This window comes from Corvus brachyrhynchos, unplaced genomic scaffold, assembly GCF_000691975.1.
Source record: "Corvus brachyrhynchos isolate BGI_N302 unplaced genomic scaffold, ASM69197v1 scaffold21, whole genome shotgun sequence".
In the NCBI taxonomy this organism is placed as follows: Eukaryota; Metazoa; Chordata; class Aves; order Passeriformes; family Corvidae; genus Corvus; species Corvus brachyrhynchos.
The window spans coordinates 5068892-5086542 of NW_008236924.1; the positions used below are offsets into that span (position 1 = coordinate 5068892).

A 17651-nucleotide genomic window follows, 5' to 3' on the forward strand; every position below is an offset into this window, starting at 1 on the left:
TCGGTGGCAGAACAACACTACAACCTAAACTCATCTGAATTATCTCACGTCTGACACGTGAAAGATTCATTTCCATATCAAAGCTTGGAAAACACCCATCCCTGAGCTCGCAGACAAAAGGTGTCACAGCCCAGTTCTGTCCCTGAGGCAGCAGAACTCCCCTGGGTGAGGTTTTTACCTTCATCGATGTCCGGTGGCAGCCCTCCCACAAAGACCTTGCGGGAATAGCGTTCCACGCGCTCCCCGTTCTGGTGGGAGAAGCAGTGAGGAGATCCCAACCCGCTGTGCAGGGTCTGATCCCCACGGCCGTCATCCAGGAAGCCGTCTTCCATCGGGAACAGCGAGGACTGACCTGAAGGGGGGGTTGGAAAAAAAGAGAAACAGGGGAAAAAAACCATACTAACAGAACAAAGCACACACTGTTGGAATAATTGGGGAAAATGCACCAGTTGCTGCATCAGCAGAACCGGGAGTGATCTGCCCTCTGAATGAGCAGTTATGTTCTCGATTTCATTGCACCCTTTTAGTTTTCAGTATCATCCAGCAGCTCAAATGTATTATTTCAGAGGAAAGGTTCCTCCTCATAACAAACCAGGATTTCTAACGGGTGCTCGAGCTGACTGTTTTCCATCATATTTTGTGTTTCCAGTTAGGTTTCTTTCAAGAAGTATAAAAAGGGAACGGCCAATTTTGTTTCCGGGGCTCCCACAATATGAAGCCATATATCCCATTTCCCAGTGAACAGGAAATAGATACAATTTCAAGGTGAAAATGGGAAAACAAGAATCCTACCAGTTAAATAAATTACACATTTAAATTACCTGACATCAAAACATGTCATAAACCACCCACTAGTAAATAACAAAAATAACCTGATGAAAACAGCAAAACCCATTTACTGCAAAGACTGAAAACTTTGTCCCCCCTACAACTTTACTTCAGTGTTCCAGCAGAGTTTTGTTAATGGCCTCACTCTAAGAGAAAATGTTGTAAAGTGAGAAATGTTCCCCTCACAGTCCAGCATCCTTCTATGATAATCCTTAATAATATTCATTACTTTTAAATAAGGTTCTTTGCTGATAAATGCCACTGTATAATATCATAAATAGAGCACAGGAGCTGTTCCCTGCCAGGAATTCCCTCCTTAGTTCCATTATTCGACAGCTACGCAACAAACTGAGACTTCTACTCATTTAAGGAGCATTTTAGGAATAAATGTGTATAGGGAAAGTGAGTAATGAGGCGTGCTACAAGTTTTAGGACACATTTCCTTTTCCCTATGATGTGATACGCTGTGTCTGCTTTTTCAGGATTCCTCCCAATCTACCACAGAAATGTACTGGTGAGGTTAATTTATCCTGTTCTTGCTTCCTTCCTTCCCTTGAAAGAAATTGATTTTAAAAAAGAAGACATCTCAAAACCAGAAAATCTGACCAAGACACAAGACATTTTCCATGAAAAAAATCAAACAGCTAAGAAGCTGAAAGAAAAAAAAAATTAATAAAATCCACAGCCCATAGAATTTATATGAATAAAAAATGGAAGGCTCGGTCAGGTTGCTTTATTTGAAATTTCAAGAATCTTTTATACACCTTTAATTAAAATAAAGTCAAGTATAATCAGGCCTCTTTCTGTAGCTGGGCAAACCTCATTCCTACTATGATAAAAATATTGTAATATTGACTTAAACCTTGTTTTTCCCTAAGGAACTGCTGCACATGTGATTTGTTTCATCTCTTAAGACCCCAGTCCTGCAGGTATTGTTGGGAGGGAGCAATTCCCAAATTTAAACCCCCTTTCCAGGCTCCTCAGCTGCTGTTGGAGAACTCCACACACACACTGAACCCAGCAGGTCAGACACTCACTGTATTTATGTTCCATCAGCACCCAAAATTCCCAAAATAAACTTCTCCAGCATTGGGATTCATAACACACACACACACACAAACACAGCAACACAGCCCCCCAGGGTCACAAACCATACAGGTGATGTCCACTGTGATCATTTCAGCCTCAGGTACTCCCTAATCCAGTTAAAATGCTGATTTATGGCATGCAGACTATGTAAACGTACGTGAAACTGCTCCCTTATAAGCTTAAATTTTGGACTTTGCCCTCTAGTAAAAACTTAATGTTATTTCTCCCATGAGACATTGTCAACATTAGAAAATTAAAGAGGAATATTGTTACCTCGCCTTCTCCCATATGTCCTTGCTGCATGTTAAATGAGAAAGAAAACAGCCTTTCAATCATTGTTATAAGGACCAAGAGACCTCGTTTTATTGCCTTTATACTGACTCAGTGATTCTCAAGCCTTTGCAGATCCAGGTCATTTAAAGTAAGTGTTCACAAGCTGCCCCACCCCACCCTCCCATGGCTTCCTCAGCCCAGCTCTGTTACTTACTGATAAAACACGTTGACAGGAGGCTGACCAAGTGGATATGGATAATCAAAGAGACTTTTGGAAGCAATTTGAGCCCTCAATTTGCACATTTATTTATTTATTTATTTGAGCTATTCCTGGGGGTGTGCCTATAAGCAAATGGATCTTTCCTCATGCACCAGGCTCTCTCTGCCTTGCCAAGCTCCAGAATATTCCACCACTGCTCTCCACCCGAGCTGGAGGAGAAGCCCTGACACAAGGAAAGTGAAAGATTGGTGCCATACTTTCTGTTTGAAATCAGGTTGCTTTGCACAACCCACAAAATCCTTGGTTCAATTCTGACTGGCAAATAACCAGCTGAAAAACTGAAAAGTCAAGGAGGAAAACTGGGCCACTGAAGTTGCCTTCCAGACTCCTGCAGTCTGTGTCCAACAGGATGGATTCTCTCACACTAACCCAGGACACTGCGCTGGAATAATTCAAGTTACCCACTGGTTCCTACTTTTCATGTTTCAGAACAAATCAATCCTACCTCTAAAAACAACAGCATTTTCTGAGCTGGCTTGCAGGAACCCATTGTCAGAGCACGGCCAAACTTTCTAATCAAACTCGCACATTCTTTCTCTTTTAATCTCATTAAAATCTCTTTCTGAAAGCAGGCCAAGTGTTTTCAAAACTTGGATTCTTCCTGGCAAGTGCTGTGAGAAACTCTGAGCACATAATGTGTTTGATTTTGCTTCCCCATTCAAAATTGAGGCCGACAATTAGTTTAAGCATTTAAATATTTGTAAACCACAACGATACAGGAGTCGTTTCCTCTTTCCAAATAAAAACTGTATCAATCCAATTTACTTCATGATTATTTAACATCCATAAGATCATTTCACTCCTCTGGTAGAGACTCACAATTAACACCGAGAACACAAAATAACAAAGCCCTGGTCTTTGGACTGGAGCATATTCTTGAGGCAAAGGTTTTATGGGAGAATCTTAAGGGCTGAGGACCCTTACAAGTATGGTTTTTCCATATCGATTTTGAATTTAGAAATGCAGGATGCTGATACAGTCCTCAAAGGAGAAATTTAAGGAAATCACAAAGCATCAGCAGTCCTGCTGTGTCTCTGACTGAGCCCAGCAGCCTTTGCATGTTTTGGAGCACATCAAGCACTTTCAAAGCCAGCTCTGCCTATAAAGCCATAAAAATCCTGCTTGTGGTTTCTGAATTACTGACAAAACCACACAGCCTCCTTCTCTCTGTGCACTCACTCCTGGCAACAAAACACAGACACGATTCCACTGTGGATGTGTGACCACAGTTCAGACCAAGGGACTCCTCACAGCTTCCCCACCTGAGGCACTCAAGACAAGAGGACTTTTCTCCTTTACCAGGACAAAAAAACCCCAAAAAGACTCAGCCACCAGCTAGGAATTATTTCCAGTGCCAAATACTAGGTTTGGAGAACCAAATACTATGATTTTTTCTCTTCCTCTTCTTAATTTGCCTCTTGTTTTCTGCGTTTGCTTCACATTTAAGCCGCAAAATACCAACATCTGACATTTCAAAACATTTCTCAGGAGCCGCAGTTTATAAACTCCCCCAGCACAGCACAGATACAAACTTTCTCTGCTCCCTCAATGCAGAGTTCATCACACGCCATTAATTCCACACAATGTGAAACTTTGTGAAATACAAACAGCATTGAGGCAAGGAATGCTCTCTTGGCAGGCCAGGAAGGCAGCGGAGTCCCCCCTTTAGCTCTGGCTCTCCGAATTTCAGATTAAGAGAAGGCTTTGCTACAGGAGTACTCAGCTTAAGCTGCTGCACAAATGAAGCCTTAAACTGCCACCAACCAGAGGAAAAGGTTTAATTTGTAGATCACAACATTTGCCCATCCTTTGCTGAGAAATGAGACAAATGCAACCTTGGTTTGGATTCCTCAAAGCTGTTTTCCCCTTCCCCATTTCTTCAGTTCAGATAATTGCATAAAGGGCCTAAGATTTATTTATCTCATGAGGTATCTGAGCAAGAGTTTTGCTACAAAACCTAAAAAATATGAAGTGTGCGTGCAACTGGTTCAACTGCTTATTAATAACCACTGCAGAGATGTTTTCACCAATAAAATCAGCCTGAAATTTAAAATGCTATTAGCAGCTGCTACAATTGTTTTGTCCCCTCAGCCCTCCCTTTATTTCTGTGTCTGAAATAAAGCCATAGAGAAAGTCAATGATCGTTTGCAAAAATCTGCTGCTTTTACTGTCTTTCATTTTAAGGAACATCAGGAACAAGCAACCCACTCAAATGTTTGTGTCTTCTCCTCATTTGAGACACTTAATGGGCTCCTGGTCCCTTTCCTTTCTCCTTTCTGTTTCAAAATTCACATATTTTGTGTCTATACCTACAGTTAAATGTGCTGAGCTCTCTTCCCTCTAGAGGAAGCACCACAAAACCTGTCAGCATCTTGGGTATAACCCCACAAACACATTCTGCTGAAAAACCCTGAAAAAATGCTGCAGGGATCCTAAATCACTCAAACCCCAAACCTGCTCCAATTTTGTGCTGCACAAAGTGTGCCCAGGTTGAGCACCTGGTTCTTGCTGATTCCAGGTGTATTTTGTATTTATATCTTCAGCAGCTGTTTGTTAAATATTATATAAATGGAGAAAAGTGTCAGAGGCCAGATTTCCTGGCCTTTTAAAGGGGTATAATAAGGTTTTCTCTATATTGAAACCTCTGTTATTAACATTGGTGACCAATGTTGTTTATGTTGGAAAGTAAATATGACCAATATCAGAGGGTTTCAGGCTTTCACTGAAACTGGGAAGGTAGTCTTGAGCTGGGCTGTCTTTTGTTTCACTTATAACTTAACTTGTACAGCAACAGAAGAATCAAAGTTCCACAGGATTATTTCTAAAAGTGAGCTGTATATCCTTGAATCTACCAGAGAAAACATTTAGACTTTCCTGAATTTTAGTTTAAAATTATAGAAGAATACCTGAAGCACTATCTGCTTTAGCCATTACAGCAGCAGAACCTTATTCCTGCATTTTTTTACACTCACTTTGCAATTATATCGAGCTTGACAACGCTGTGCACAAGGCCATTAAAAACATGAACTCTGATATTTTACTACCTTTCTCCCCACTACTCCTTGAGACCAGGCAGGGCTGGTTGTAACTCCAGAGTGAGATTTTATCATCACTTTGTGTTTCACAACTTGTTCCACATGTCAGGAATGGATCACATGTTTCTGCCACAGGTAAGAGGGCATTCCACAAGAGGTTCTGTAGGGTCACCTCTGTTCCCTGGTGAAACTGGCCTCATCTAAACATCTCCTTAACCAAACCAAGGGAAGAAAAGGGAGAATTCTAAAGAACATCTCTGGTTAATGCACATTTGGTTAAATTATTTCTATTAGAGAGCCAAGCAGGGATTTTGCAGAGAGCTATATATATACTTTGTTAAATGAACATAGAAATCTTACCAACCTGCATGTATTATACACCAAAGTATTTCTTTCTATTTAATAGAGATTAACTTAAGCCTTAGATCACATTTTCAGCATAAAAGCAGATAATGTCATAAAAAGTTGTGTGTGTCTTCAACTGGGAGTGATGGGGCAAGGGGGAATGGCTTCAAACTGACAGAGAGAAGTTTTAGATTAGATTTTGGGAAGAAATTCTTCCCTGTGAGGGTGGAGAGGCCCTGGCACAGGGTGCCCAGAGCAGCTGTGGCTGCCCCTGGATCCCTGGAGGTGTCCAAGGCCAGGCTGGATGGGGCTTGGAGCAGCCTGGGACAGTGGAAGGTGTCCCTGCCCACAGCAGGCAGATGAAACTAAATTATCTTAAAAGTCCCTTCCAACCCAAACCATTCTGTGATTCTGTGGTTCTAAGGCAGGCAAAAAGGTGCTCTTTTTTATGCATTCCTTGGTTTCAGTTCTAAAATACAAAAGGATCAGTCACCAGTTCCATGAGTGTTAACGTGAGACATTTGCATGTGTGCAGAAACATTGCCCAGCTCAGGCACATAATCTCATTCCAGGCAAATTATTCCAAGCACATGATGTGCTGACTGTGGAACAACAGCCCATACATGGCAGAGGGCACCAGCCCAGGACACCTGATCCAGGAGAAATTTTGTCAATACAGAATAAACTGAACAAAATATTAACAAAACTATACTGACAGTGAATGTATTCCATGTCAGAGCTTTGCATCTTACAGTCCCAGCCACCTCTGACACTGTCAAATGAGGTCCCTGTCCTAAAAATTGTTTTCCAAACCAAGCCATGAAAAGGGAATTTGAGAGGTTCCCTTTTTTTTGTGGATTTCAAACGCTACCAAACTTCAAAGAATGAAAAATATCCCAATAATATTTTATTAATCTTAAAACAGTCTTACAAAAATTAAGCAGCTCTATTTATACATCTGAAGAATGTATATTTGACACACTTTCAGCAATGTCAAAGTCAGCATGAAACCAGCAAAGGAGCCTAAATTTGGCTGCACAGTAAAACCAAGGATTAGCACCTCTGGAATTACTGATTCTGCAAAATTAAGCAGCAGAGTTGCCAAAACTTGTATTTTTCCTCCTAATTTACTTTTCAAGAAACACAATGTAAAAAGAGATTTAAAAAAACACGTTGTTAAGAAATACAGCTCTACCTTATGTCCAAAACGTCCAAACAAATGCTGAAACACAGGAGTACTCTTGTAGATGCAAATATTATGCTTTATTTCAAGTAAAGCCAGATGCCTGAAGACAAGTATTTACCATTCCTTCTGTCAAGAACAGGAACAAAATGAAGTTTCTGTTATTCCATAGCACTCAAAGTGCAAGTCTGACTAGAAGCTTTAATTTTCAATTCCAGGTCACCGTCACAAAAAAACTGACAGACAAAAAGCAAACAGGTTTCTTTCCTTCAAAAACCCTGTGGAGAATCTCCCTACAAAATCCTTTGGTAAATAACACTGTTTTACCTGTGATTATGTTGAATTAATTGAGTTCACATGGTAGAAAGGTAGAACCTGAGTGAATGCACAAAGCAGATTCTCAGCATAATAACTGCGAACAGGGAGCATTGACAACTTTCGACATCAAATAAGCAGGGCTGGAGGAGAGGCTGGGAACACTGAAAATGAAAGCAACTGTTTCCAAGGCGTGTGGAATGAGCTGCAAGTTTTCAGGGCTTTAATCTGCCTAAAGCAAAGCTGCCTCACTGGAGAGATGGGGCAGTTACAGCCAGGAAAGAATCATCCTTGGGAAGAAACCCCCCACACTGATGGCCCTCATTCCCTACAGGCTGCCCAGGGAGGCCGTGGATTCTCCCTCTCTGGAGAATTCCAAACTCACCTGCTCCAGGTGACCCTGCCTTGGAAGAGGGGTTGGACTGGATGGTCTCCAGAGTTCCCTTCCAACAACCCCAACCATTCTGGGATTCCCTGATTCCCAGGCTGCAGCGGCAGGCAGGGACAGGAAGGAACATCCTGGTTCCAACTCTGCCACTCCAGCCCAGCACAGCTTCAAATCCACCTCTGTCAGGAGCTCAAGGTAACTACTGCATTGGGCAACTGAGCCAAAAAGCTCTGGACATGCTTCCAGCAATTACTGAATCCCAGAATCACTGAGTTTGGAAAAACCCTCCAAGGTCATCGAGTCCAACCTGTGACTGATCCCAATTTTGTCACCCAGCCCAGAGCACTGGGTCACATCCAGGCCTTCCTTAGACACCTCCAGGGATGGGCACTCCAAAGTTCAAGCCTAGGTCTGATGGGGAAATGGGATGAAAAAGGTTAACTCTGAAAACCCCGAGTTCAGTTTGTGGGAGGGCTTTAAGACCTACCACCAGGTCACTGCTTTGCTGCTGATGCTCTGTCAGACCACCGGGGCCTCTGGACTGAAGGAACCTCCAGACAGGATTTTCCTACATTTCAACAATCACTTAACTACTCCTGAAAGGTGACAAAACCAATTCAGCCTCCTTCATCTCAAAACATACAGAAGCTTCAAAGGTAACTTTGAAGTTTTCTTTGCTATCAAACAGCAGAACACAGAGAAGTCTCCCAAGCCAACCTGCTATAAATCCTGAACAAATCCTAGACACAGCGACAGCTTTGTCTACCAGGGATCAATATTTGTTCCCTAATTCCAATTATATTCCAGTGGGATACTGCAAATCAATTTAAGTGGGAGCCTTAAATATTGTATGTATTTGATTATAACTCTTCTCCAGGATCCCCCACAGGGTGTGAGGTAAGAAACCAAAAGCAGAAGAGCAAATCATGGAGTACAACCCTCAGCTGGAGACTGGATGTTAGTTGGAATTATACTGTATTTCAGAAAAGCAGGCACCCTACTGCTCATGGCACTGAGCTTATTTTAAATTCATGTATGACTGCTGGAGAATAGACACCAAGTTAGAAAAACATCGTATCTTTTGCCTCAATACATCTTCCAGTTTATGATATGGAATAATTGGCAGCATTTATCTTTTGAACACTTCAAGTGTTACTATATTCACTTGAAAAATAAGAAATGAAAGGCAGAGTTTGCAGCTGGGAGAAGGAAAAGCATTACAGGAGTCAGCTTCTCAGCCACAAAACTACTTCAAACGTGGCAACTTCATTAATGACAGACTTTCAGCTTCATTAATGACAGATTTTCTGACAGGAGGGAAGGGAGGAATAGGATGTCATATGCTAAAAATTGCTAGATAAAATTTATTTTGTAAGTGACAAGAATAATTTATTGAACCCAGTATAGAATTTATTGAACAACTTATGAAAAGGTGTAAAACCTTCCCAAATCTCCTTTTTGCTGTCATGGTTTGTATCACTGTGTTCCTGGGCTCTTTATATGCAGCATTTCACCCCAAGAGCTCTGCTATCTGTCCACCCCATCACCAATTCCTGCACCAGGAATTCTGTCCAGGCTTTTTCCTGGATCACCTGCATGTGACTTGCAAGAGCTGGATTTGCACTGTGAGATCTAAACCTGGAGTTCCTTAAGTACAATAATAGGTTCAAAGCAACTTATTTTTGTCTGTGGAAGGAACGATCACAAGACAGCCTGGAATGCAACACGAGGCCTTGGTTCCTTTTTTAACCATCCTCTTAATTCACTCCCAAACAAGAAGGGAACAGGAACACAAGCAAGTCAACAGCAACCCATGAGGAAAGGTTGAGAAAAGTGGGATTGTTCAGCCTGGAAAAGAGAAGGATTTGGGGTGGCCTAATTGTGGCTTCCAGTGCCTGAAGGAGCCAACAAGAAACATGGAGAGGAGCTATTTACAAGGGATGGAGTGACAGGACAAGGGGGAATGGCTTCACACTGCCCGAGGGCAGGGCCAGATGGGATACTGGGAAGAAATCCTTCCCTGTGAGGGTGGGCAGGCCCTGGCACAGGGTGCCCAGAGCAGCTGGGGCTGCCCCTGGATCCCTGGCAGTGTCCAAGGCCAGGCTGGACACTGGGGCTTGGAGCAGCCTGGGATAGTGGAAGGTGTCCCTGCCCATGGCAGGGGGTGGCACCGGATGAGCTTCAAGGTCCCTTCCAACCCAAACTCTTCCATGGTTCTACGATGAAGCACACTCACCTCTCTGTACTGTGACATTTCCCCATTCTTCATTTTTCCAGTAAAGGGCACAGGTAGGACACTCAATTTCCCAGCAATGTGATAAAACTGTACTACACACTTCCCCACACCCAATCCAAATGGGAAGAGAAAATGAAAACACTGCTTTAAAAGAATCACCATTTCCACTGCCTGGATTCAAAAGGTGCTGCACAGGACCAGGCACCAGCAGCATTTATATCAGTACATATTTATATCAGTATCCCCACATTCCATGCACAACATTCATCCTTTTCTCATACCCAATCTGAGTGCTGAGCTGGGATTCCTGCTAATGGGATTTCTCAGTAAAGCTGAAATACCTGCACCTCATTTGACATGTGCCTCTCTGGAGGCAGCAGGTCACTGCTCCACTCACCTGACAGCCCAACCATCAACACTGGAGTGGAAAAAACCTGCCCTTACAGCTGACCAATCTGCATTCCAACCAACAAAGCATTAAGCCAAGGATGGATAAATCTACTCTAAAATGTATTTTCAAACTCGCCTCAGCAATAGTTGTTACCATTCCAGCTAATGCTGGATTAAAGTAAGTGGATACTCAATACACAAATTCTATGTGCATCGTGATTCTTTCTTGAAATAGCTTAAATAATTGATGAAAAATTCAGATTTTAGTCACTCTTGGGTATAGGCAATGACTGCCCACAACTAAAGAAGTTATGACTTTCTTAGGACCAAATTTTTCCCTTTTACACTCACACCTCAGCATTCACTTCCTTATTTTTTCTCAAAACTCATCCCCTTTCTCATTGCACCCATTTCTTCTTTAACTCCAGTCTTAAGAAAAGCACTTCAGGCTTTTCTTTCTGCTTCTTTCATGCCATTTCAAGGCTCACAAACACAACGACAGAGATCATGAAAATGTGGCTAACAAAAGACTCAAACGATTCAACATCAAGGCAAAAAGTGAACAAAGTGAGCAAAAAGCAAAAAGACAGGTACTTTGAGCAGTTTGGGAAGGGAAGCAGGAGAGTTCAGTGTCTTCTAAAACAAGGAACAGACACCACTCATGAAATACAGCTCCAAATTAAAGGCTGCTTTGAAGATGATCCAGAATAGTCAGAGATTATCAAAGCAAGAATTCAGAAAAGAAAAAAAAAACAACAAACCAAACCAAACCAAACCCCACTTGGTGGACAGTGATATTAAACAAAGCAGAAGATTAAACACACTTTTAAAAAAAAAAAGGGATGGAATTAATTTCACAAAGCCACAAATATAAAAAAGAAAGCAAGAAAACCTTAGAAAGGTTTTAATCAGATTAGCAAGGCTGCTGTCACGGCATTCAGAACGATTTTGTTGGCTGTACCACTTCTGAAGATCAAATCACCGAGTTAGACATGCAAATATTCAGCAGTGCTTCCATGTTTTGCTGTGCTTTAAAGAGCTCTAACTGCCACATCATTTACAGCACATACATTCCTAGGAAATATCTTGTCTGAGAAGTATGAGAGGCATTTAATTTTCCACGCGGGCTCTGGAGATGGGACAGCATGGCAAGGGGCCTGGGAGAAATGACGGGACAAAAAACCAGGTCTACTCCAGTGAATTTCACAGGAACCCTGACACTGATTCCCAAATTGGATTAAGATCAGAAAACCCTGGGATTTTTGTACTGCTCTGAGGTGGCAGGGGAAGGAATTTCCTGGTCTCAAAGGGTGGTTACATCAATACCCTCTGGTTCAGTGCTAAATGGCTCCGTTTTGGACAGAGCATAAATCAAAGTTTCCCCACCTCAAAACCCTGCAGGGGTGAAGTAAAACCAGAGTTATTTGATTATTATTTGATATGTTCATTATCAAGACCAGCATTTCTATAATAGACAGGTATTATCAGAAAGTTTAAACTGCTCAGTAGTTCTTGTCTGGCCCCATCCTCTGACACTGCTTGGAGATATTTATATGGATTGATGGGATCCCCCTCTCGGTCTTCCCTTCTTCAGACTGACCAAGCTCAGCTCCTGGAGTCCTTCCTCATCAGAGATCATTCTTCCCTGTGTACTACCTAAGGGAATTCCCCTTTTTTCCTTTTTTTTTTTTTTTTGCAAGGTTCAGACAGGATTTTTTTCTTCCCAATCCAGTTTAGCCTTTCTAATCCTCACCAAATCCAGCATCTCTTCCAAACAATTTCGTTGAAGCCACAAACCCAAATGTCCATTTAAATGGCTGGAAGTTTATGAGGTAACAGCTAATGAGTGTAAAATCATACATTATTTATGGTTTGTATCCATTACTTCTATGGCAGATTAGAATCCGATCTGTGAATCTGATTTTAGTGTTTATTAACAGAAGATTTTAGCCCCTTCCTGTTGCCCAGGTGATTTCATTCTCTTACAGGATTGTTGGCTGTTTCTAAACAACAGCTGTGATGAATCCCAAATCTTGGAAAAGCAGGGATAATTCATCAAACACTTCAATTGAAAAATTAAAATATGGAGTATTGCCCCAAACTTTTGAATATTAGCCAGAATTGGAAAGAAATTTGCTTGAAATTTGAACAATTTACTTGTTAATATTTTAGAATATAGAATAGTAAAATTACTCCTGCTTCAACCCACCTGAAAACAGTGGATTGCAACAGGCATGGGAACTGCTGATTTCAAATAAAATTCCCACAGAATTTCCCCCATCCCAGCTCCCTCAGCATGGGCTGTAGTTTGGTGCTATTAGACCCAGTTCTGCAACATTGTGACATAGTAAAAGAATTGGTTTTCCTCTTAATTAATATTCACTCACGCCTGCAAATCCCATTAGCCTTTCCTGGCACAGGAGGCAAAATTCAGGAAGATCCTGAGGATGAAACATTCACACGGTAAGTCATCAACAGTTTCCAAAGAAAATGAAAGCAAACCTGAACTGTCTGCAGCCTGAAAGGAAGGGGTTGTTCATTTCATTTGAAGCTGGATACATTAAAAACTTGCAAATGAGCAACCCTTAGGTTCTGGCCAAGGAGATCACTCCAGAAGTCTGAGGTACAACCACCACAGCAGCTGTGAAAAACCTCAGAACCTATTACTTTACATTTTAAAGTAGGTCAGATTTTGTCCTGTGCATATAAAAAGGACCCTAAACCTCCCTAAAGGGAATTGGGACTGATTCTCAGCAGATTCTCATTAATTTTCAGGATCACACAGAAACCCAAATGTCCCATTCTACTTCATTAATAAGAACATGCTGCATAATCCATACGGCTCGAGAAGAAACAACCAGTTCAGATTCTTATCCAATATTCAAAAAAAGCTCTCAAAACTATTTGGATCCCTTTCATCAAAGAACATTTTATAAGGTTTACATATTTTCTTCAATTCTGCCATGGTTTTTGAGGTGAATATTAAGGGATTGGTGATTGCTTTAAAATACAGCTCAGTCTCTCTGTTTGCTTGGAGAAATCTGAATGGTGCAACTTCTCAGCATTCTGGCTTTTCAAAACTAAAATTTACGGTTGCTGTTTAACCCTCTCAGTGTCTGACCTTACTCTACTTCTAAACCCTTCATTTTTTTTCAGAAGTTTTGTTTTTCAGACTATGTCACAGTCACAGGATTCCTGCAGACACTGAGCTGTTCACACCCAGATTTTACGGGAGTGCTTGGCAGTGCTGGAAGCAGATGTCCTGGCCTGCTGCTTTCATCCATCCCACCTTGCATCATTTCCAGGCAATAACCTGATCTTCTCAACTGAAATATTGGATATTTCAGTAGCAAACCAGTCATAAAGCATTTAAAGACATTTCAGTGTCACTTAACAAGGAAATATTTAGTCAATCTACTACTATTACAGTAATGCTCAAATTGCCATCTGGAAGACCCAGATTCAAAAATCAGGCTCTGGATCCCAGGCTCAGCTCAGGGAGGCCAAGTACATTGTAAAGAAGATGCAATTAAGTCTCCAGGGAAAGGCTTCTGCAGGCTGACATTGGCTGTGCAGCACGCAGCACACTCACTGGGCTGGATAAAAATAACATATTGAAATGGCAGCTGCTCAGCAAAGGAAGAGGATTTGAGCAGGGATAAAAATATACCTTAAAAGAAGGGGAGAAAATGGTAAAATGCCCCCTCAAAGCATTAAAAGGTAATACTGAGTGTACTGAATCACTGTAAGATTCACCTTTTAACCTCATGCAGAAAATATTATTTATTTCATATAGCAACACAACCTAAGAATGTAATTATTACTGACCTAAACAGATCCAAGCCTAGCACAGCTTAATCACCTCAGACATGAAGAACACACTGTGAATGGATTTTGTTACATTTGGAAGAATTCCTACTCATGATTTTATCAGAGAATTCCCAGCCTGCTGCTCTGAGCATATCATTTGAAGATGGAAATGATTTCCCAGAGACAGCAGGTTCCAAACTGTGACTGATGTCTATTATCATGCCCATACTCTAAGTTGCTTTGAAGGGGTATTTTACATAGTACCTCTTTCTCTGGCAGTCCATGACAATATGAAGGGGGTGCTGTTAGTGTTACACACTAAACTCATGCTGAGGCAGGATTAAACCTCTCGCAAGATAGCAGTGAGACCTATTAGATCATCTGAATTATTTCCATGCCATTCTGAGCTTGCTCTCCACAGTATGTTTTATTACTGTCTTGCCCAGGCTATTTTTAAAGTCTCAAACCCAGAAGCTTTTCCTTTCTGAGAGTATCCAACTTTAGTTCAAAGCACTGCGTGCACTGATTAACCCATTTAAAATGCAAACTGAAAAACTTCTTATGGATCTGCTGATTTAAATGCAGGTGTTTGAAACAGCAAACAAGATTTGAGCTGACAGCCATAATTTGTCCTATTTAAAAATTTCTATATCTGAGGTTTAAATAAAGATGGGGCAAGAAAAGAGAAAACATGAGACAGGATCTGTGTTAAGACATAATGATACAGCAGACGGAAAATAAACACAAAGGGCTCGTGATCACGAGCCCCACTCCAGACCTGATGTGGAATGTTTTGTCCCAGCAGTTTACAGTTTTTTTCCAGCTGTATCACTTGGTTTAACTAAAGGTATTTCCTCTCCTTCCAGACCCCACCCTACTCAGGGATGATCTCTGCAGCGTTACCACGGCACAGCGGATGCTGGGTTGAATAAAGATCCATTCCTTAAATACACGACAGGAACTCGGTCACTGAGTGCTGTGCCAGAGCAGCACAGCCAAATTCAGGCACTGCACACTTCACTGTAAGCAAAGTTCATGTTCTTGATGAGGAGATCCTTGAAAAATGAGGCTTCACAACAAAGTATTTCACGTAGAGTCACTTAAGTGTCTCATCTCGGCTTTGAGGCTTTTTTCTCTACAGTTATGTAACTGTCAACTGTGAAACAGAATAATTCACAAGGAATCTAAGCAATAATTCCCAGACAGGACCTCACTGATATCCCTGTGCTTCAATCAGTGTGAGACAAGGCACACAGAACTTTTGAGAAGCCACAGATGACTCTGCAGAGGGGATTAACACCCAGGCTAAAGCAGGAATTAATGCGTGTCAGAACTTTGTATTCTTTGCTGACATGCTTATTCCATCACTCTTAAAACATGCTAAGCACTCAAAAAGAAATAGTTCAACTGCAAAGAGCCTTTTCAAAGCATTTAAACTAAACATGAAGCCACTTTCAGAAGTACCCTTGCTTAGTAGCTGACCATAAATACATATGAAGCAGACTTTGTTAAATTCAGATTTAAAGGGAGATTTTATTTGTTCTATGGCCATGTCACCTTGGGCCAGATTTCAGAGCTGTAACCTGGTTTGGGACTGCCTGAAGGTTGGATAGAAAGTTTTGGGGCAAATCCCAGGTGCTCAGTCAAGGAAAGGCACCTCATTCTTGGTTCTGTATACAATGCTGGGGGCATAGGATGTTGCCACACAGAACATAAACCAAATGAAATAATAAAAGCCTGCTCCCCAGTGCATAAGGAGGGAAGGTATTTTGGGGTTTTAATTCATTTGGCATCACTTTTATCCACATCAGGCTCTCCCCGTCATTTCAATAGGGAAGTATTTCATGGTGTTTCTCACCACACTGAATTTCTGCACAGCACTGGGGATGGGAAACTCAAGCTGCATTTCCAGACCACAGAGAAGGCAACAAACACAAGTTCTTGCCAGTTTATCAAAGGCTGGTCTTCTGAGCAAGAATCACTATTAAAACAAGTCAGATTTCATTACCACCACAAGCCTTGATATCAAAAGGAATTTACTTGCAGAAACCACAAGAGCAGGTTTGTTTTTTTTTTAGTGGTCTCATGACTGGTAACAAAAGTGGGTGGTTAGATAAGAAGTGTGTGTGAGAATTTGACTACTGCACTCATACAAGTAACCACTGAACTGAAATGGATTACTCATCCTACAGGACATGAAACTACAGCTCTGACTTGTAGACCATAAGCAGTTTCTATTCATTTTTTATGTGCAGACAATACTTTGAATACTTTGTAAGCGGAGATATTTCCAAAGCAAGATCACCTTTGGCAAAAAAACAAAAGAAAAAAAAAAGAGATAAATCCCAAATGCAAGTCACTTCAACCTCTCTTTTCCTTTCCCAATTGCTCCAAAAAGGTAAAAAAAGATGAAAAACTCTGTGTTTTTCTCAAAAGGACATGGATAAACCTTATTCCTTCCCAAGACAGAAGAAGCTATGACTTCATCAAGAAAACCCGATTAAGCAAAAAGTTAATTCTTGCTGAGCTGCACAAGATTCCTGAAGTTGATCAAAACCCCTGGCAAACAACACAACAGGTCAGCCTGTGGTTGTGTTCTGCATTGCTCTGGACAAGGACAGACACCCTCAAGTGCTCCTGTGTTGTAACAGCTTCATTCGGGCAGCTGAAAAAAGGCATCAGGTGAACAAGGTCAATTCGCTTTTCCTAACCAAAACTGAAGTCTCTTACTCTAAGTAAGCCACTCTCCCCAGTTATTTACTGCAGGAAACAGTCTCTGTCTAAATTTACCTTTCAGTGAATCATTTTCAGCCCTCATTATGTCAATTAGGGAGTTCTCCAGTGAGTGCATGTCAAAAGTCCTCGTGCGATCCTGCAAGCAAACACAAACAGAGCCAGTGTTAAACAAGAGCACCTGAAACACAAAAACTACGCTTTTCTTCTACATAACCACAGCAGAATTAAGCAAAAACCATATACCATAGGGAGTCTGATAAAGGAATATTAAAATTTATAATATTCTTAAATATTAACCTGATCTATAATAATCTTATCATAACCAATGAAGTCTAACACCAAATATTTCTCCTTCCTATTAACCAAAGCCATCATTTAACACGTGCACAGGTCAGACTTTCTCAACCAAATAAATCCCACATCATACAAATCTGATGTTATAGAAGCAAAAGACAACATCAAATATCCTGGCACTTCTCTATTTTAATTGGAAAATTCAGAATTACTGAAATTTCTTGTAATCTCTGAAATCTTTACAGTATCATAAAAGGTCATAAAAGGTCCCAAAGGGAGGCAAAAATCACTCTAATTCCCAATACTATTCACATATCCATGCTTTCTGTGTATTTATACATTTGGACTTGGAAAGAATTTTATACAATTACATTAATCCACCCTGATTTTAATTTTTTTCTGTCCAAGAAGCTCTCTAACATTGGCTCTAAAGATTTTATTTCATTCCT

At 41.1% G+C, this 17651-nt stretch overlaps 1 protein-coding gene across 2 annotated transcripts in view; it reads right to left on the reverse strand.

Moving 5' to 3' along the window:
* Positions 1 to 17651, reverse strand: part of CPEB4 (cytoplasmic polyadenylation element binding protein 4) — a 34310-nt gene that overhangs the window by 6278 nt on the left and 10381 nt on the right. The window contains exons 2-4 of one of the 2 annotated variants that reach the window (XM_017728203.1): positions 16963 to 17044; positions 2191 to 2214; positions 179 to 352 (exon numbers count right to left, since the gene is read on the reverse strand). In XM_017728203.1, coding sequence (XP_017583692.1) covers positions 179 to 352; positions 2191 to 2214; positions 16963 to 17044 — 280 coding nt within the window. The remainder of the gene's footprint in view (positions 1 to 178; positions 353 to 2190; positions 2215 to 16962; positions 17045 to 17651) is intronic. The other variant, XM_008628995.2, reaches the window with a different exon arrangement.